Source organism: Poecilia reticulata, chromosome 12, assembly GCF_904066995.2.
Source record: "Poecilia reticulata chromosome 12, P_reticulata-male-v2, whole genome shotgun sequence".
Lineage (NCBI taxonomy): Eukaryota > Metazoa > Chordata > Actinopteri > Cyprinodontiformes > Poeciliidae > Poecilia > Poecilia reticulata.
The window spans coordinates 25,585,694-25,606,008 of NC_088841.1; the positions used below are offsets into that span (position 1 = coordinate 25,585,694).

A 20,315-nucleotide genomic window follows, 5' to 3' on the forward strand; every position below is an offset into this window, starting at 1 on the left:
AAATAATATTTTTAAAGCAAATATTTAAATTTAAACAGAAAAGAACAGAATGAGCAGCAAATGAACCAAATGCAGAAGAAAATGGTTTTATTTCTCTTAAACACATGAAGAAAAACTGCAGCAAATAAACAAAGTGAAGATTTAATATTCAAATCTGACGAGTTTAGAAAAATAGGAGCCGACAGAAACAGAAAATGTTCAGTGATTGAGAAAAACTGATCAACATTTCAATGAAATCTGATGAATGAAAGGAAAAATAAGAGAAACAACATCTTGATATTCAGTGTGAAGCTTTGACTGGAAACAAACAGGAAAACATGAGGATCCTGGAATAATCCCAGCTTCCATCTTTAAAGGACTGGAGGAAGAAAAAGTTTCCAAGGACTCAATCAGAAAAGTTTCACCAAGAAATAGATTGTAGAGATGAACTATCTGTTCAACAGTGAGAGAGTTTCTCTGACAGGAGGAAAATATTTAGACTCTTTAGACTCAAATTAGCAAAAAAACACTGAAGAGGAACCAGAACTGATCCACCAGACAGAAAATCCAGGAATCAGAGGTTCAGTGAATGTGGTGTTGAAGGTGTAGAGGTGGATCAGTGAGTCAGAGGAGACTCTGTAGAAGGACAGAATGCCAGCAGGACAGTCCACATACACTGATACTCTGTGAGAGACAGAGGAGGAGGAGAGAAGAGTTTCTCTTTTATTGTGTCTGACAGAGTAACCAACATCATCAGAGCATCTCAGACTCCAGGAATGATCATTATATCCAAACCTACAGCCATCACTGTTTATTTTCCTACTGATTCTTCTGTAACTCACTGATATAAATACATATCCTCTCCACTCGATCTCCCAGTAACAACGACCAGTCAGACCAGTTTCACACAGCAGCTGAGAAAGATCAAATCTGTCTGGATGATCAGGATATGACTGAAGCTCCTTCACATGTGTCACCTTCCTGTTGTCTTCAGACAGTTTGAGTTTTCTGCTCACTGTGTTAGTGTCGATGGTGAGTTGACAGGAATCTGATGGAGAGAACAAACACAATCCAGCTGCAGTTATTGATCATTTATTGATCTTTGATGATGATCCTGAATGAGTGATGTGACAGTTTGAAGATGGTTGAATGTGAGCTGCTTTGTTGTCATGAATCAGATGAAAAACACACTTACACTTCCTCAGACCTGGTGTCAAGAATCTGCCTCCAGCAGGCTCCACCCTGAAAGGAGGAGGGGGGTCAGACCATCAGTCTCTTTCAGCAGCAAACATGGACATTACATGTCTTTCAGACACACATTGTCCTCCACTGAGACAGGAACAGTCCAACATCTGGACTGCAAACTGCAGTGGATGTAGGAAGGACAGTTGGTGCTGCTGCAGCACAACTCATTTCTCCAAACACAGGAAAAGCTCCAACAGAGAGGAGAAAGGAAATCCCTCAGTAACAACCTGAAGAAACTCACTGAAGCCTAAAAGGACATCAGGAAACTAAGGAAACATTTCTGGAAGCTCAACCTGATTTAATATCAGCATTAAAATCCAATCAATCTAAACTCTGATCAACACCTGGATACCTGCTCCATCCACACTCCCACACACAGATGAAGGAATGAAACACTAAACAGCCCTGCTGCTGAAAACCTGCTGTGGCCTCACTGTAATATCCAGAAATACAAACATTAAAAAGGAGAAGCTGCATCACATTCAACAAAGAGTTCAACAAGAACCAAAGATTTGATCTCTGAGCTCAGACTCACAAACCAGGGAGAGGCATGGTCAACAGAGCTCAATTCTTTTTCCTCATCATTCACTGCAATTTTTCCTTCCCTCTGGAAAACAAGGGATTTCCATTCTCTCCTGATTCTCTCATTTGATCATTTTCCAGATGTCATTTCTCCTCTTCCTCCTCTATCAGACCTTCTCTGCTCCTGCAGCAGGTTCCTCCATACCTGAGAGCTTCCAGTCTCCAGTCTGGATTCTTCAGTCCAGCCGACAGCAGCTTCACTCCTGAGTCTCCTGGATGATTGTAGCTCAGGTCCAACTCTTTCAGATGGGAGGGGTTAAAGGTCAGAGCTGAGGCCAGAGAAGCACAGCCTTCCTCTGAGACCAAACAGCCTGATAAGCTGCAGACACACAATTCATCACATGATGAGAAGATGAGAACGTTGAGGTAGAGCCCAAGGTCTGAATTGGACATTTATAGGAGAGGAAAAAAGTCAATAAATTGTGCTTAATCTGTCAATAAGATAAAATTGTAGTAACACTGTAATTTCTGTGGGAAATAAAAATTAACATTTCTCACATGTAGATCAGATCAGAATAGAAACATCCTTCATTGATCCACAGCAGGGAGTTCAGGATTACCAGCAGCAAGTTGAATGTAAATGGAAGAATCATACAGTATATTCAAGAAAAGGTAAAAACCAAAAATAAAAGAAGACTGTAGAATATTTACAACAGAGGAATAATAATAATGCTGTACATTTACTAAGAACAGCATAATCAGTTTGAAAGAAATATGAAGCTGAGTAGAGCGATTTATAATCCTGTATGATATTATGTATATTTGTATGTTGAAACAACAATAGGTTATTTAAAAGAAAAGTAAAAAGACGGCATTTAACAGTCAGGATGTATATAGTTACTGAGTTTATTGGGAGCAGTTCTGATTATAAAATCTAACAACTGCTGGGAGGAAGGATCTGTAATAATGTTCATTTGTGCACCAAGGATGCAGCAATCTATCAAGTATCCAGAGTTACACTATCAATGGCAAACTGATCACTGCCTTTCTAAATATCTCTGTTCTTGGTTCTCTCAGCCTGCAGTAAATGAAAACCAGCAACATTTATGTGTAGAGACTTGTTAGCCACTTGTTAGTGACAGGATGCTACTTGTTGCACATCCTGTCACAGATCCATGCTGGAATTCACTGAGATCAACCCATTCTTTCTCAAATGTTTGTATAATCAGTCTGCATGCATAGTTACTTTCATACACCTGTGGAGATGGAAGTTATTGAAACACCTGATTCTGATCATTGGTCAAAAACGGACCAATGATCCGTTTTTGTTCGGCCCCTTGAACTTCTCAAACTTTTGCTGGTCTTCAGGCTTCAAACATAAAGATCCAAGATTTGTATTATTTGTGAAGAATCAACAAGTGGGACACAATCGTGAGGTGAAACAAAATTTATTGGATATTTTAAACTTTTTTTTATCAAAAACCTGCAAAGTGGAGTGAGCAATATTATTCTCCCCCTTTGCATTAATAGTCTGTAGCGCCACCTTTTGCTGCCATTACAGCTGCAAGTCACTTGGTTTTGTCTCTATCAGTTTTGCCCATTCTTCTTTGCTAAACAGCTGGAGCTCAGTGAGTGAGGTTGGATGGAGATACTTATGAACAGCAGTTTTCAACTCTATCTACAGATTCTCGATTGGATTCAGTTCTGGACATTGATTAGGCCATTCTAACACCTGGATTCATTTATTTGTGAACTGTTCCATTGTAGATTTTGCTTTATGTTTGGGATGTTTGTCTTGTTGACGATAAATCTCTGTTCCAGTCATAGGTCTTTAAAGACTCCAACTTGTTTTCTTCCAGAATGCTCTTCCTGTATTTGGCTCCATCCATCTTCCCTGTCCTTGGTGGAGAAAAGCAGCCCAAGCCATGATGCTGCCACCACCATATTTGACAGTGTGGATGTTGTTTTCAGGGTGATCAGCTGTGTTGCTTTTACAGCAAACATATTGTTTTGCATTGTGGCAAGAAAGTTTGATTTTGGTTTCATCTGACCAGAGCTCCTTCTTCCACATGTTTGTGTCTCCCGGGTGGCTTGTGTTAAATTTTAAACCAGACTTTTTATGGATATCTTTGAGAAATGTCTTTCTTCTCTTGCTACTCTTCCATAAAGGCCAGATTTGTGCAGTGTACCACTGATTGTTGTCCTATGGAACGACTCTCCCACCTGAGCTGTAGATCTCTGCAGTTCATCCAGAGTGACCCTGGGCCTCTTGGCTGATCAATTCCAGATGAAGGTTTAGAGGGACGGCCAGGTATTGGTAGATTTGTTCTGATGCTCCTTCCTTTTCAATATGATCTCTTGCTCAGAGCTCCTTGAGATGTTTAAAGCTTGAGAAATATTGTGTCCAAATCCAGCTTTAAAATCTCCAACAGTATCTGGGACCTGCCTGGTGAGTTTCTTGGTCTTCATGATGCTCTCTGTGCTTTAAACACAACCTGAGACCATCACAGAGCAGGTGGATTTATAGGGGACTTGATTACACACAGGTGATTCTACAGGGTGGGCCATAGGTTTACATACATAAGAGAATGTAAAATGTACATTTCTTTTATATGTCAGATTCCCAAGATGTGTTTTTCAAAAGAATTGAAATTTTATTGATGGCTGGATCAGGAAGCAGTCGCATGGTTACACAAAACTTAACAGAAAACCTGGAACAAGCATCACACACACAACACTTTGGCAAAAGTTATTTGCAAGTTTCAGAAAACTGGAAATGTTGCAGATCAACCATAAAGTGGTGCAAGACCTGCAGCGATTACAGAGTCCCACAAAAGTAGAAACGGTCCAATGTGAAATGTTTATTTTATCTATGTATGAAAACTTATGAACCACCTGTATTTATCATCATCAGTCATTTAGGACAAGATTGGATCATTCAGATATTCTCACTGAACCTCTGGACTGAGTTTGCTGCACTGAAAGTAAAGGGGCAGAATAATATTGCACGCCTCACTTTGCAGGTTTTTATTTGTTAAAGTTTAAAATATCCAATACATTTCGTTTCACCTGACGATTGTGTCCAACTTGTTGTTGATCCTACAAAAATAATACACATTTTAGATCTTTATGTTTGAAGCCTGAAAAGTGGAAAAAGGTTTAAAAGTTCAAGGAGGTTGAACGTTTTAGACAGGCTCTGAACTTTTAACAGTATAATGTATCTCTGATAGCAGGTAGTGGACAGAAATCTGGTTTCACCAGGATTAGTCACATTGTACCTGAGCGTTTCCAGATTGCAGTTTGGACTCTTCAGTCCAGCAGAGAGAAGCTTCAATCCTGAATCCTGCAGGTTGTTGTTACTCAGGTCCAGTTCTCTGAGACTGGAGGACTGGGAGCTGAGAACTGAGGACAGAGCTTCACAGCTTCTCTCTGAGAGGTTACAGCCACACAGACTGAGGAGAGAGGGAGGAAAATGTGTTAAGTTAATCAAAATGAATGTTTTGCTTCCAGTCGACAATGTTCTTGTAAAGATTTAAGTAACTGTTTTATTTTATGTCTTTATGATGCCTTTCATTGTGAACTGGTTCAGTCTATAGTTGGGCCTCCAGCTATGAAGGACTGAACTAAAAGCAACAAGGAGGCTGGCAGGAGAAATATTAAATTCCTCTAGGAACTAAATTAATCCAGTGTCAGTTTTAACAGAAAGAATCCAATGGAAACTTGAGAATCAAGTCTAGTTTGAAGATCAGCATTAGAGCTGGTTTGAGGGAAAACACCAGAATCAATCAAAATAGAGATAATCACCGATTCCATCTCTCCATTTTTTAACTGTTTGTATACAGAGATGAAAAACTGAGTAAGAATTAATAAAAGCTGTGTCTTTGTTCAACAATCTAATTGCTCATTAGTCAGATTCTCCTAAAACTCCCACAATCTAAACTCAATTTTGTTTGAGAAAAGAGGATTATGACAAAACTAATGGAGAAGGAAGAAAACATTCCTAGACATCAAACCAAACATTAGCACAACGAAAAGTTGAACAAAGGGAAATTTTCCGTAGCTTTTAATATATGGGCTTCCGAAAACGCCCCACAAACCTGACACTACAGCCGTTTTCGCACTGCAAGGAACGTAACGGCGCGGAACGGGTTCAAAGTAGGGCGGACCGTGTTTGCATTAGAACGTCTGACCCGGTTCGACCCGGCTCCTTGGAACCACAAGAGCTGTGGTTCCAATCAGGCCGGCCAAGCTGGGCTGCCTAGAATCAGTAGCTGATTGGTTCAGAGTCAGGCGTTGGTTGTTTTGCAGTCAGACGTTGATCGGGTCTAGCTGGCTCTCACTAAACTGTTCTTACTGTATTTTGTAAAGAGTGCTCTTTTTAATATTTTTATTATTTATTATTTTTAATTTGTGATGGATTCCTCTCAATATTCTGCTGTTACCTGGTCCCATGATGAGGTAATTTGTTTCCTCCGCTTACTCGCTGATGAAAGAGTACAGAATGAGCTACATCGGTCAACGAGGAAAGAGTTTCCCGTCGCATCTCAGGAAAAGGCTTCGGCCACTACATCGAAACCATTGTTTAGTTTCAGAAATAATGACATCAGGTACAGCTTGGATGCCATCCTCAGTTATATGCAAACACAACGGTGCTGCAGTACGGGTGGAATCGGACGCGTGCCGTACGGTTCCGTTCCGTTCCTTCTAGTGCGAAAACGGCTTAAAGGTGCCACTGAAAAAGGTTTTACCAAACACATAGCAAACAGACTTTCTGAAGCCACCACAAGCAAAACTGAGCTCATAAATATCTTAACATTGAATGGTCCTACAAATATGTTTTAAACATTTCTTTGGAATAGGATGAGAACCCAATATGTTACAGTCTTCATGTCATCACACAGTCCAGACCAGATCATGTTTTATTAAACCCAAATCTGGACACAAAGTGGTTCTGGAAGTCTTGGCTTTACCGTGTTATTCCTTCACTAATAAATCAAATGGCTCCAAACTAAATATTTAATTGTAAAACTACATATTTAGCTTCAACTAAATATTTCCCATCAGCCTGACTAAAGGCGTTTCTCCCTGTTCCTCCTCTATCATACCTTTTCTGCTCCTACAGCAGGTTCCTCCATACCTGAAAGCTTCCAGTTCTGCAGGTAACAAAAATCAACATCAATCACATGTGGAATGAATTAGGAAGTCTAGCAACTGCTGAGAGGAGGAATCTACAAGAATCTGTAATGATTCTCCTTGTGTCCACCAGGATGCAATAATCTGTCAAGTATCCAGATTTAAACTATCAATGGAAACCTGACCCAAAACTTTCAAAATATCTCTGTTCTTGATTCATTCAGGCTGCAGTAAAGGCAAACCAGCCATGTTTATGTGTCAAGACATCTCACAGTAAGACATCTATTATTTATTATTATTAATATTATTATACTATTGAAATAACATTTGCATCATATCTGATAGAACGTAAAGGAAAGTTGACAGGTTTCAACAGGACTGAGAACATTGTACCTTAGAGCTTCCAGGTTGCAGTTTGGACTCTCCAGTCCAGCAGAGAGAAGCTTCACTCCTGAATCCTGCAAGTTGTTGTTACTCAGGTCCAGTTCTCTGAGACTGGAGGACTGGGAGCTGAGAACTGAGGATAGAGCTTCACAGCTTATCTGTGAGAGGTTACAGACACTCAGTCTGAGGAGACAGGGAGGAAAATCTGTTAAAAAGATCATCAACATGAATGTTTTACCTCCAAGTTATTGTATTTTGCATAAATAAGGAATCTATTGTTCAATCCACTTTTTAATAGCATTTATAGCATCTCTGACAGCAAGTAGTGGACAGAAATCTGGTTTCACCAGGATTGATAACATTGCACCTGAGAGTTTCCAGGTTGCAGTTTGGACTCTTCAGTCCAGCAGAGAGAAGCTTCACTCCTGAATCCTCCAGGTTGTTGTTACTCAGGTCCAGTTGTCTGAGACTGGAGGACTGGGAGCTGAGAACTGAGGACAGAGCTTCACAGCTTCTCTCTGAGAGGTTACAGACACTCAGTCTGAGGAGACAGGGAGGAAAATCTGTTAAAAAGTAAATCAAATTCAAAGTTTTACTTTCAGTCGACAATGTTCTTGTAAAGTAACGGTTCTCAGCGTGGCAGTACCGCCCCCCAGGGGGTGTTCAGAGGAAGGCAGGGGGCGCTGGAGGACATTTTTACTAAAGGGGGGCACTGGGATTCCTTTAGGGGGCGTTTGGTCGAAGGTAAACTTTACACCTTAAGTGCACAACAATGCCAGTTTAGACTTTGAGCAACATGGTAAAATTTTATTGTGTAACATTAAATCATGCTTGGCTGCAACGTTATCGATGGTAGCTCTTCTTCTCCTCAGTGTCTGTTAGCTTTTGGCGCAGCTTTGCTCCTGCTACTGGTAACTTCACCGCATCAATGCAGCGTTACACTGGCTGATGACGTTGTTGAGATTCACTTTGTCTGGTATTTTTTACCAGTTCTGTGATCATGTTAAGCAGCAACTTATATTAAAAGGTGTTTCATTTCCATTTAAAGGCTGCATGCTTCCATGGAAGAACAACAGGAAATCTCTCTTGTAAACATGCAATTACTAAAATCACGATAACCTCACTTTGTTTCCCTCTGAAAAATGAACCCCTTTAAATAAAGAAATCCCTCCATGAGTGATACCACGATAGAGAGTGTTCATTTTATAGCGTTAATACCGGTGCTGTAAGAAACGGGTGTGATAGAATAATGGTACCACAGCACATTTAAATTGTTTCTGTTGTTTTAAAAGGTTTATGTCAGTCTGCCTTTTGCCCATCAATACGCTCTGCACCTTATGGTGTTGAAAAAAAAAAAACGACGTGCACATTGCGCAAAACTCTGAAACAGGAGAAGCGGAGCATAAAACGGAGCGACAAACTAGATGTGAATTATGGCATAAAAACAGAGAATCTGACGCAAAACAGAGAAAAATCAACACATTATGTGAAACACCTGACGATTAGGCGGCGCAGCGGGTGATGAGTGAAGATTACCGATGGTGTGTCAATAAACGATAAAATAAATCTAGCAACAGGAAAGAAACTAAAGTGGACATAGCAATAAACCAAGAGAGTATAATACTAATCAAAGGAAACTAAATGGAAATGAATGAAGAACAAAATGCAAGAAGAAACTAAAAACTAAATACAGAGGAATAATCTGGTATGGCAAGACCTTTCAATCAAAACTTACTAGAGAGGACTTTACGGCAAGAATAAACACACTATTTCCTGATAAAAGGTAAAATAATATTGTTGAAGTGCCATGGGTTGAGACCACATCTAGTACTGAGAATAAATATATCTTACAGGCCATAACAGTAAAGAATTTATCACTTATTTATGTTTTTAATTAGATTTGACATATTTCTTTCTTCAATATTATTTTTCATGTCAATGTTAATGTTATGAAGCTGATGACTCTGACACTTGCAATGAACTATTCCCATGGCGTTTTTGTTCTCTGGGAAATTAGTTTTGATAAATACAGAAACAAGCATAAAAATTAAAACATCTACAATAGTGAAAGTACTATTAATAATAAAATAATGGTCAGTGCAAAGAAGCCTACAAATTCTTTGGTGGGGGGCAATGAGGTACCTGGATAAAGCCTTGGGGGGCGCTGACCCAAGAAAGGTTGAGAAACACTGTTGTAAAGGTTTAAGTAAATTCTATTTTATGTCTTTATGATGCCTTTCATTGTGAACTGGTTCAGTCTATAAATGGGCCTCCAGCCATGAAGGACTGAACTAAAGGCAACTAGGAGGCTGGCAAGAGAAATATTAAATTCCTCTAGGAACTAAATTAATCCAGTGTCAGTTTTAATTGGATTCAAAGAATCCAATGAAAACCTGAGAATCAAGTCTAGTTTGAAGATCATCATCAGAGCTGGTTTGAGGGAAAACATCAGATTCAATCAAAGCAGAGATTCTCAGAGATCTCAGATTCTATTTCTCAATTTTTTAACCATATACAGAGATCAAAAACTGAGTAACAATCTAAACTCAATTTTGTTTGAGAAAAGAGGATTATGACAAAACTAATGGAGGAGAAAAAAATGCTTCTTGACATCAAACTAAACATTAGCACATGAGAAAAGTTGAGCAAAGGGAAATTTAATGTATGAGCTTCTGCAAATACCAGTCTGACACTAAATGTGCCACTGAAAAAGGTTTTACCAAACACATAGAAAACAAACTTTCTGAAGCCACCACAAGCAAAATGACACTCATAAATATCTTAACATTGAATGGTCCTACAAATATGCTTTTAAACATTTCTTTGGAATAGGATGAGAACCCAGTATGTTACAGTTCTTAAGTCATCACACAGTCCAGACCAGATCATGTTTTATTAAACCCATAACTGGACCCAAAGTGGTTCTGGACATCTTAGCTTCACCATGTTATTCCTTCACTTATAAATCAAATGGCTCCAAACTAAATATTTATTGTAAAACTACATATTTATCTACAACTAAATGTTTCCCATCAGACTGACTAAAGACATTTCTCCCTCTTCCTCCTCTATCAAAGGTGGTTACAGTCTGAGGAGACAGAGAAAAGCCTGTTTTATAACAATTTATCAAAATGCATGTTTTACCTTTAAGTTATTGTACTTTGCAGAAATAAAGAATAAATCTATTGTTCAGTCAGCTTTTTAATAGCATTTATAGCATCTTTGATGGACAGAAACCCGGTTTCACCAGGATTGGTCACATGTTACCTGAGAGTTTCCAGGTTGCAGTTTGGACTCTTCAATCCAGCAGAGAGAAGCTTCACTCCTGAATCCTGCAAGTTGTTGTTACTCAGGTCCAGTTCTCTGAGACTGGAGGACTGGGATCTGAGAACTGAGGACAGAGCTTCACAGCTTCTCTCTGAGAGGTTAAAGTCACTCAGTCTGAGGAGACAAGGAGAAAAATCTGTTAAAAAGTTAATCAAAATGAATGTTTTACTTCCAGTCGACAATGTTCTTCTTGGAAAAATTGAATGATCTGTCTTATATTATACATCTCTATGCGTCTTATTTTACAGCAACACTGAACCAGTTGTGCAGTGAAAATGTTCAGTCTATAGTTGGCCGCCATCTTTAAGACCTTATCTAAAAACAACAAAAAGGCTGGCAACAAAACAATTAACACAGTGACCAAAGTTCTGCTGGAGTCTTGCTCCTTGAAAAGGGAACATCATGGTGTGTCGCTGAAGGAAGTCTAACTTTCCTACACTTCTTCTACCAGTAGACAACATTGACGAGACAAAGCATCAATAAATAAAATAAAAAAAACATAAATCAATTCTTAACACATCATTAGTGATTTCCTTTATCTTTCGCAATCAAAAAAGTAACTGCAGTAACAATGTGCGACCTTACAGAGCTTTGTTGGAGGCTTTAACCACTGGCAGCAGCCTCAGTAGAACCTTCTCTGAAGCAGAGTATTTCTTCAAGTCAAACACATCCAGATCTTTTCCTGATGACACTAAGATGAAGACCAGAGCTGACCACTGAGCAGGAGACAGTTCATCTGTGGAGAGACTTCCTGAACTCAGAGACTGTTGGATCTCCTTCACTAGAGAACGATCATTCAGTTCATTCAGACAGTGGAACAGATTGATGCTTTTCTCTGCAGACACATTCTTACTGATCTTCTCTTTTATATACTGAACTGTTTCCTTATTGGTCTGTGATCTACTTCCTGTCTGTGTCAGCAGACCCTGTAGGAGTCTCTGATTGGTCTGCAGTGAAAGTCCCAGGAGGAAACGGAGGAACAAGTCCAGGTGTCCATTTGGACTCTGTAAGGCCTGGTCAACAGCTCTCTGATGGAGAAACTTTAGTTTAGGTTTATTAAATGATGAAAACTTCTTAGATGTTTGTGTTTCTTCCATTAGGTTCACACCAGTGTTGATGAAGGTCCGATGAACATGAAGAGCAGCCAGAAACTCCTGAACACTCAGATGGACAAAGCAGAACACCTTGTCCTGGTACAGCCCTCTCTCCTCTCTAAAAATCTGTGTGAACACTCCTGAGTACACCGAGGCTGTTCTGGTATCGATGCCACACTCAGTCAGGTCTGATTCATAGAAGATCAGGTTTCCTTTCTGCAGCTGATCAAAAGCCAGTTTTCCCAGAGACTTGATTATCTTCCTGCTCTCTGGACTCCAGTGTGGATCTGTTTCAGCTCCTCCATCATACTTGACCTTCTTCACTTTGGTCTGAACCACCAGGAAGTGGATGTACATCTCAGTCAGGGTTCTGGGCAGCTCTCCTCCCTCTCTGGTCTCCAACACATCCTCCAGAACTGTAGCAGTGATCCAGCAGAAGACTGGGATGTGGCACATGATGTGGAGGCTTCGTGAAGTCTTCACGTGGGAGATGATCCTGCTGGCCTGCTGCTCATCTCTGAATCTCTTCTTGAAGTACTCCTCCTTCTGGGGGTCATTGAACCCTCTGACCTCTGTCACCATGCCAACACACTGAGGAGGGATCTGATTGGCTGCTGCAGGTCGTGTTGTTATCCAGAGGAGAGCAGAGGGAAGCAGTTTCCCCCTGATGAGGTTGGTCAGCAGAACATCCACTGAGCTGGACTCTGTAGCATCAGTCAGGATCTCCTTGTTATTGAAGTCCAGAGGAAGTCTACTCTCATCCAGGCCATCAAAGATGAACAGAACCGGGAAGTGTTCAAAGTTGCAAATTTCTTTGGTTTCAGTAAAGAAGTGATGAACAAGTTCCACCAAGCTGAACTTTTTCTCTTTCAGCACATTCAGCTCTCTGAAGGTGAATGGAAATATAAACTGGATGTTCTGGTGGGCTTCGTCTTCAGCCCAGTCCAGTGAACTTCTGTGTTAAGACTGTTTTCCCAATGCCAGCCACTCCCTTTGTTATCACTGTTCTGATTGGTTGATCTCTTCCAGGTGTGACTTTAAAGATGTCTTCTTGTCTGATCGTTGCTTCTGGTCTGTGTGGTTTCCTGGATGCTGTTTCAATCTGTCTGACCTCATGTTCATCATTGACCTCTCCAGTCCCCCCCTCTGTGATGTAGAGGTCTGTGTAGATCTGGTTCAGAAGGGTTGGACTTCCTGCTTTAGCAATCCCCTCAAACACAGACTGGAACTTTTTCTTCAGACCAGATTTAAGTTGATGTTGACAAACTGCAGCAAGATATTCTAAATTAACACAAAAATCAGGCATTAAACAAAATCATCTTTTAAAGATGATTTGAATAAATGTGATTCCAGCTCTTCAGACATCAGTAAATGTCTGATTTATCCATCAGTTTAAATCTTAAATCTTGATATCCTCTTACTGCTCTGAAGACGGTCAGCCAGCTCCTCCTTCTCCATCCTCCTCATGAAGTTCAGTGTGATCTTCATCACTGCCTCTCTGCTGCTCCTCTGTTCTTCATCCTCACCTTCCAACACCTCATCATCCTCTCTCTGAATCTCTGAACATTCTGGGTAATCTACACTCAGAACCTTCTGGATCTTCTTTAGCTCGTTCTTCACAAAAGTGACAATGTTTTCCCCCAGCAGCTGGAACAGAATAATAGATGTTACAGAGTGAAGGTTTCTTCCAACAAGACGGAGGCTCGTACGTCTTTTACTGAACCTTTCTGTTAAGTTTTTATTGAATAGAAAAATGGCGACAGCTGATAACTGCAACAGCTGTTCGTAACCATGCAACCAAAAGTCAACTAAGCAAGATAATGATTGCTTTCAGAACCAGGTCCTTAAGCAGTCTTCAAAATAAAAGACTTCCTCTATTCAAATAAATCATGTCTTGCACTTAAATATATTTCACTTCACCTTTTTTTTCAGCCTGGAGACGACTGAACAGAACCATGGAAAATTAGTTGTTCATGTACAGACCATAAATATGGAGTCCAGCTGTGTTTGATGCTGCTGGGCAGACTGACCACTGGGAACCTCTGAGCTCTGCTGGTCCACTCTGTGGAGGAACCAGGAACAATCAGGAAGTCAGGAAATATTTATACAGCAGGATTCACAGAGAAAATCCCCAAAAGAATCACATTAAAAGTCCTTAAAGCAGAAAAACAGAGCATCACATGAACTAAATACAAAGAAGTTAAAAAGAGGAAGAAGAACTACAAGGATGAAGACCAGTAACACCAGAATCACCAGTAGACATTTTAAAAAGTTGGTGCTGAACTTGGACTTCAAACTGTCCACACTGTCAGCAGATCTGATGCTAGTGGAGACAGAGTCCCAGAGCTTGGGGACAGTGTGGAAGTGAAGGCTCTGCCCACACAGGTCTTCAGGACAGTATGGGACATCCATCAGGTTCTAATGACTGGATCGGATGTGATGTGGAAATGGAGGAGCTCTGAGATATGTGGGTGTGTCCATGTGGGATCCTCTCCTGGATGTTAGAGGATTTAAAATGGATCCAGTAGATCCTGGAAGCCAGTGAGCTCACATTATACCTGCCCACACAGAGACAATTAGAAGGTAAATGTCCATGAAGTGATATCTGGATGTGAGCAGTGAACCAGATGATTTACAAGTAGTTGTAAAGATTTAATGTTCCTGTTGATCCCACTAAGAACCAGCAGAACCTCTGATGGTCCACATCAGCTCAGTCTGGTTGAGTTCCAGCAGATCTCACCAACCACATCATGAAGCTTTCCTTCCTGCTGAACTGATCTCACAATGCACACAGGAACCAAGTCCTGATGGACCAGACTGGTTTATCAGGTATTTCCCAGTGGGCGGTGGAAATGTGACCCACTGTTAGTCTGACATGGAGCAAGGAAGCAGCAGAACATCATCATCATCACCCAGATATGAAGATATGAAGGTGTTTTCATTAGAACAGAGCAGCTGATTTAGATAATGGATCTAACCTCTGTAAATATAACTGGGAACATCTGAGTTGTTACTGGTTCAGTTTCAACAGTTGGAGCAAATAGAAACAGCTCACCTCTCTGATGATGGAACTCCAGATTTAAAGTCAATGAGAAGACCCTTTGACTTGTCGCTTTTAAAGGACCCACAGCTGGGTTCTGAGTCTTCTTGTGTGAAACTGTGATGGATCCTGGTAATAAAAAAGTAAACACATTAAAAACTTTTTTGCTTTAATTAGTGTGACTGATTGTAAAATAAAGAGCTGAGACACAGCAGAACCAGACAGATCATCAACTAGATGTTCTAAATTTCATCCTCAGCTTAAAAACTGTCTGTGATTCTTTAAATATCACCCAGTTAATTAATTACCCCACCAGACTTAATAGCAAATGTCCTCTAAAATCACCACTTGATTTAATTATGAAAAACGCGTCGCATAAATATAGAGGGATAGGAGTTTTTGAAAACGACCTTAGTGACACAGTTAGAAATCTCAAGTTACCAAAACCTAAGCCACGTATCCTGACCAAAAGAGATTTAAAACATCTAAATGACCAAGCTTTTGTTCATGACTTGTTACATTTTAACTGGAATAGGGTCTCTCTTTTCGATAATGTTGCCCTTGCCTGGCAGTATTTCCATGAAGAGTTTTAAGACTAATAAATAAACATGCTCCTGTACGTAAAATTATGGTGAAGGGATTAAATAACCCATGGTTTTCCTCAGCTATTGGGGTTCTGCTTAAACAAAGAAATGCAGTTTGGGCAAGAAAAAGTAAAACTGTGGAGAGCTGGCTCTGTTTTAGGAAATTTCAGAATAAATGTACTTTATTAATTAAGAAAGCAAAGTCAGATTCTTTCCTTGCCAAGATGACAAAAAATTTAAATGATCCAAAGAAATTTTCGAAAACAGTGAAATCAGCTGCTGAGCAGGCACCACTGAGGGACTTTCCAGATTTTATTTGGAATAAAAATAAAATGGTTTCTGATAAATTAGCAGTTTTAAATTATTTTAACTAATATTTTATTTTTGTAGGCTCTCTATTTGATGATTTAAATTAATTTGGGCCAAATGTAAATACTGATTATCAGTTTTTAAATGATTGTAGCTTCACCACTTATAATTTTTCCCCTGTTTGTGCAGCTGAGGTTCTCAGAGAATTGAAAAACTTAGACACCAAAAAATCAGCAGGGCCAGATAACCTGAATCCTTTTTTTCTAAAATTAGCTGCAGAGTTTATAGCAGAGCCATTGTCTCATATTTTTAATCTAATTAATATCTCTAATAAAATCCCAAGTGTCTGGAAATCAGCATTTGTTTTGCCTCTATTCAAGGGTGGAGAATCATCACAGGTAAACTATCACAGACCAATTTCTAAACTACGTATCCTAGCAAAATCTTTTGAAAAATTAGTCGCAGTTTTAAAAAAAGTATAGTCTGGTTTTAGAAAAAAACATAGTACTGTTACTGCCACTTTAAAGGTTATTAATGATCTTATTCAGGCTCTTGATAACAAAAAGCTTTGTGTTGCTCTGTTTATTAATTTATCAAAGGCATTTGAGTTCTTGGCCCACTTTTATTCTCTATTTATATAAATAACCTGTGTGAAAATCTGTCAAAGGCTTTTTATCATTTTTATGCAGATGATTTAGTAATTTACTGCTTCATCACTTGTACAGGCAATTCAGTATTTGCTTTTAATGTAGTTCAAACCTGTTTACAAACTGAAGTTTGTTCTGAATGTGGATAAAACAAAAGCAATGGTTTTTTCACACTCTAGAAAACTACCAGAAATCCCTCTGTTGCTTACAACTGCTGTAGGAACACAAATTGAGTTTGTCAGTAATTATAAATACCTTGGCTTTATTTCAGATAAAGAGCTTTCTTTTAAAAATCATAGCAAATTTGTTACAAACACTGAAAATGAAGATTGGGTTTTATTATCAAATGGATCTTGTTTTTCTCTCAAAACTAAAAGTAAATTGGTAGCTGCAACATTCCTGCCACTCCTGGATTATGGATTTGTTTTATATATAAATGCTTAGACCAAATGCCTTCAATCATTAAACACTGTTTATCATTGTGTTTTAAGGTTTGTAACCGGTGGCAGAGTCTCACACATCATTATGAGTTTTATGCAGAAGCTGAATGTCGTCCTTACCCTGATTTATAAATCTCTACTCAGCTTGGCTCCAACATACTTAAACTCTCTTTTACATAGATATGTTAATTCCCATTTACGTTCTAACAAAAAATTTGTTTTTGCATGTTCCACTTTTCCGAACTGAAAAAAGGAAGAAAGCTTTCAGTGTGATGGAATCAGCTCCAGTCTGAACTCAAGATGTCAGAACTGGTTTCTCTGGACTTATTTCAAGTGATTCTTAAAAATAGACAATGAGATGCTACCAACAGTGTCACCGTTTTTAAATTGTTTTCTACTGTTTTACATTTGTGCAAATGTATTAATTAGTTTTATTCTGTAACCATGTTGCTGTGTGTAGCAGACTTCTGCCCAGGTCCCTCTTGAGAATGAGATCTGGATCTCAACGGGGTTTACCAGGTAAAATAAAGGAAATATAAAAATAAAATAGATGATCTCCATCAGAACCAGTCCAATCCTCCAACATGATCCTGATCATTGATCCTCCTGAATAAAGTCCAGCCTTGTTTAAAGAGTAGAAAGATCTGATTCTGAGACAAACATGTTGGTTTAAATGACTGAGAGAAGTTTGGTGATGTTAGTGTTGAGCTCTGACATGGAGAAGAACCAGGAGTCGTTTCCACTCTGACCATCCAAGGAGGATCTGATGGAGCTTCAATCAGAACCAGATGGTCAGTTAGAGACACTGAAGCTGAACCAGATCCACATGATCTTATGATCCCTTTATTGTATATCTATATTCTCCCACTGGCTCAGGTTATAACAGGAGATAAGATCAGCTACCATAACTATGCAGATGATACACAGCTCTACATCACAATGTCACCAGGTGACCTTTGACCCCAATCAATCACTGAATAGATGCTTAGAACAGATAAATGTGTGGATGGGCCAAAACTTTCTGCAGCTGAACAGAAACAAAATTTAAGTTATCTTTGGACCTAAAGAGGAGCAACCTAGAGTTACAGATCTAGAGTTATATATCTAGAGTTATGGATCTAGAGTCAATGCATAGCTTCAGTTATTACAACTAAAAACCAGCGATCAGTCTGAAACCTGAGAGTAGTGATGGACTCTGACCTGAACCTTCAGAGCCACATTAAGACAGTCACAAAGTCGGCCTTCTATCACCTGAAGAACATCTCCAGGATTAGAGGACTGATGTCTCAGCACAATCTAGAGAAACTCCATGTGTTTATCTTTAACCGCATTGATTACAGCAACAGCGTCTTCACAGGTCTGACTAATATATCAGTCAAACAGCTGCAACTGATCGCAATCAAGTTCTAAAGTCCCTACACTGGCTCCCTGTTGCTCAAAGAATAGACATTAAAATACTGTTGTTAGTTTATATATCACTGAACGGCTCAGCACCACCATACATTAAAGATCTGTTGTTGTTGTATCAAGCGTCTAGACCCCTCAGGTTCTGGTTCTGATTATGCATCCATAACCAGAACCAAACAAGGAGAAGCAGCATTCAGTTTCTAGGCACCACAAATTTGGAACAAACTTCCAGAAAACTATGAAACAGCTGAAACACTGGGTGCCTTTAAATCTCAACTTAAAACCCACCTGTTCAGAGTTGCTTATGGAACGTAATCAGTAACTAATTTAATGATGACACTTGACTTCATGTGATGTTTTGATTGTCGATTCAATTATCCATAACTGTGTTTTTGTGTTTGTTGGGATGTAAAGCACATTGAAATGCCTTGCTGCTGAAATGTGCTATAGAAATAACATTTGATTGATATGAACAGATCAGTTACAGCAGTTAGAAACAGTTCACCTCTCTGTTGGTGGAGATCCAGGAGATTTAAAGTCAATGAATCCACCCTTTGACCAGTCACTCTTGTAGGACACACAGCTGGGTTCTGGTTCTGGTTCTGGTCTGAGTCTCTGATGGATCCTGACAGAAACATGATGATTAAAACTGAATCTGCAGCAAAGAGGAGCAGCAGCAGCTTCATCACCACGTCTGTTTTGGCCTGATATAGTGAACGCTGTGTGAAAAGGGCTGTGGACAGTTAGAGATGGTGACCTCACCTCTGACCTTTGCTCTGGCTCTCATCTTCCCCACACAGAGTGGTTTTAGAGGGAGGGACTCCCTCCTCTCTGTCCTCACACTGATCCATGCTGCTGAATTCACATCAGCTCACACACACTTTCTAGCTTCACCTGCAGAGGAAACACACATCATTCATCTGCACATCAACTCTGATCATCCTTTACATCATTAGTGCTGGAAAAAGATCAGCTGCTCCTCCTCTGATTGGCTCTTCTTCTCTGCTTCATATCAGTGTCAGGTGAATGCAGTCAGACAGCAGAGAGGCAGAGGAAGCTGCCATCAGCTGCTGCACTTCTACTATCAGTCCACTAGATGGAGACATGGAGCAACATTTACATTCACTGGTTCAACCTGAACAACAGGAAGGATTTTAGTTCATTATTAATTTCTACAAGTGGATTATCTGCAGGGTCAAATATTAACTATTCAATAATCTGAATGAATCAAACCAATTTTAATATTTATTTTGAAAGGAAGCAGCAGGAAACTGTTGCTGACGTTAATGGTGGAGACTAGAGTTCGGTACCAGGAAAAAAAACATGAATCAGTTCGGAGAAGAAAACAGAGAATCATCAGCTGTTCATCATGTTGTTTGATCTAATAATCCTGTAGATTAACCTTAAAACTGCAGATATTAAAGTTTGAGCTGAAATCAAAAGTGAACATTTTCTCCAAACATCAGAAATTAGAAACAATCAGGAAAGTTTCTGATGAGAAAGTTCAAGAAATAAACAAATTAAACTTACATTTTGTTAAAACGATAAAAATAGTTAAAGAAGAAAAACAACAGACGGACTGGAGCCACACCCGAACAGGTGAATTCAAACTGGAAGTAAATGTGACGGATGTTGCGTGACTGATGACGTCACAGCGCACCTGACTTGTAGTTTCTTTTTTCAGAGCAACAGAACCAGGAAGTAGAAGCTCTGAGGTGAAATCAGAGGAAGGTTGATAAAATCTTCATGAGGAAGGAGAGAAGTTCTGATGGAAATGAGGGTGTACTTACTTTGGTCATGATAAGTGACGATTGATTGTAAAAAATAATTAAGAACAGTATTTTATTTATCATGTCAGAAAAAAAAAGTGAAAATGCATTTTTCAAACTAATATTTTCATGATGTCCACACATTCTTTCTAAGGTAAGTTTTTAATTCAGAAGCTAAATATTTACTTTGAAAACTAAATTTTAGGGGAAAAAATTAGCAAAATATTTAGCTTCAAAATAAATATTTAATTTGCAAACTAAACATTTAATTTTCAAATTCAGTATTTATTTTTAAAACTACATATTTAATTATCTATTTTCATGACGCTCCATCATGTTGTCATGTTTCAGTTTCTCTTTCATTCAGCAGCAGGTGGTGAACAGGTTTAATCCAGTTTAGTGTAATGTGAACAGGTTTAATCCAGTTTAGTGTAA

General features: G+C 39.2%; 2 protein-coding genes across 5 annotated transcripts; both read right to left on the bottom strand.

The window, feature by feature from the left end:
- Positions 1–70: 70 nt before the first annotated feature.
- LOC103474081 (NLR family CARD domain-containing protein 3-like) lies at positions 71–13,204 on the bottom strand. Its single transcript, XM_081613891.1, has 10 exons — positions 13,176–13,204; positions 11,176–12,639; positions 10,531–10,704; positions 7,631–7,804; positions 7,273–7,446; positions 6,852–6,899; positions 5,025–5,198; positions 1,952–2,125; positions 1,175–1,221; positions 71–1,027 (listed from the first exon to the last, which is right to left on the bottom strand). Exons 1-6 carry the CDS (start codon positions 13,202–13,204, stop codon positions 6,863–6,865), a joined length of 2,052 nt encoding a protein of 683 aa, XP_081470017.1. The 3' UTR covers positions 71–1,027; positions 1,175–1,221; positions 1,952–2,125; positions 5,025–5,198; positions 6,852–6,862.
- On the bottom strand, positions 13,198–19,954 carry LOC145554182 (uncharacterized). Of its 4 annotated transcripts, none has more exons than XR_014090221.1 (6): positions 19,642–19,954; positions 18,874–19,005; positions 18,617–18,736; positions 14,740–14,853; positions 13,605–14,242; positions 13,246–13,331 (listed from the first exon to the last, which is right to left on the bottom strand). XR_014090221.1 is itself a non-coding variant. In XM_081613672.1 (5 exons), exons 2-5 carry the CDS (start codon positions 18,960–18,962, stop codon positions 14,074–14,076), a joined length of 492 nt encoding a protein of 163 aa, XP_081469798.1. In that variant the 5' UTR covers positions 18,963–19,005; positions 19,642–19,954; the 3' UTR covers positions 13,198–14,073. The 4 variants fall into 4 exon arrangements, 2 of the variants coding, with proteins under 2 accessions (XP_081469798.1, XP_081469799.1); XR_014090222.1 differs by having other exon boundaries at positions 13,605–13,746; positions 19,642–19,931; XM_081613672.1 differs by having other exon boundaries at positions 13,198–14,242.
- Between the last annotated feature and the right edge of the window lie 361 nt (positions 19,955–20,315).

Excerpts from the sequence above, each read along its gene's own strand:
- LOC145554182 (XM_081613672.1), bottom strand. The coding sequence starts at position 18,962 with ATGGATCAGTGTGAGGACAGAGAGGAGGGAGTCCCTCCCTCTAAAACC. Across the intron at positions 18,737-18,873 it reads AGCCAGAGCAAAGGTCAGAG|GATCCATCAGAGACTCAGAC; the intron begins GTGAGGTCACCA and ends TGTTTCTGTCAG. Across the intron at positions 14,854-18,616 it reads GGATCTCCACCAACAGAGAG|GATCCATCACAGTTTCACAC; the intron begins GTGAACTGTTTC and ends TTTTATTACCAG.
- LOC103474081 (XM_081613891.1), bottom strand. The coding sequence starts at position 13,204 with ATGAAGAACAGAGGAGCAGCAGAGAGGCA. Across the intron at positions 7,805-10,530 it reads TGCAACCTGGAAACTCTCAG|ACTGAGTGTCTGTAACCTCT; the intron begins GTAACATGTGAC and ends CTGTCTCCTCAG. Across the intron at positions 6,900-7,272 it reads TGCAACCTGGAAGCTCTAAG|AACTGGAAGCTTTCAGGTAT; the intron begins GTACAATGTTCT and ends TGTTACCTGCAG.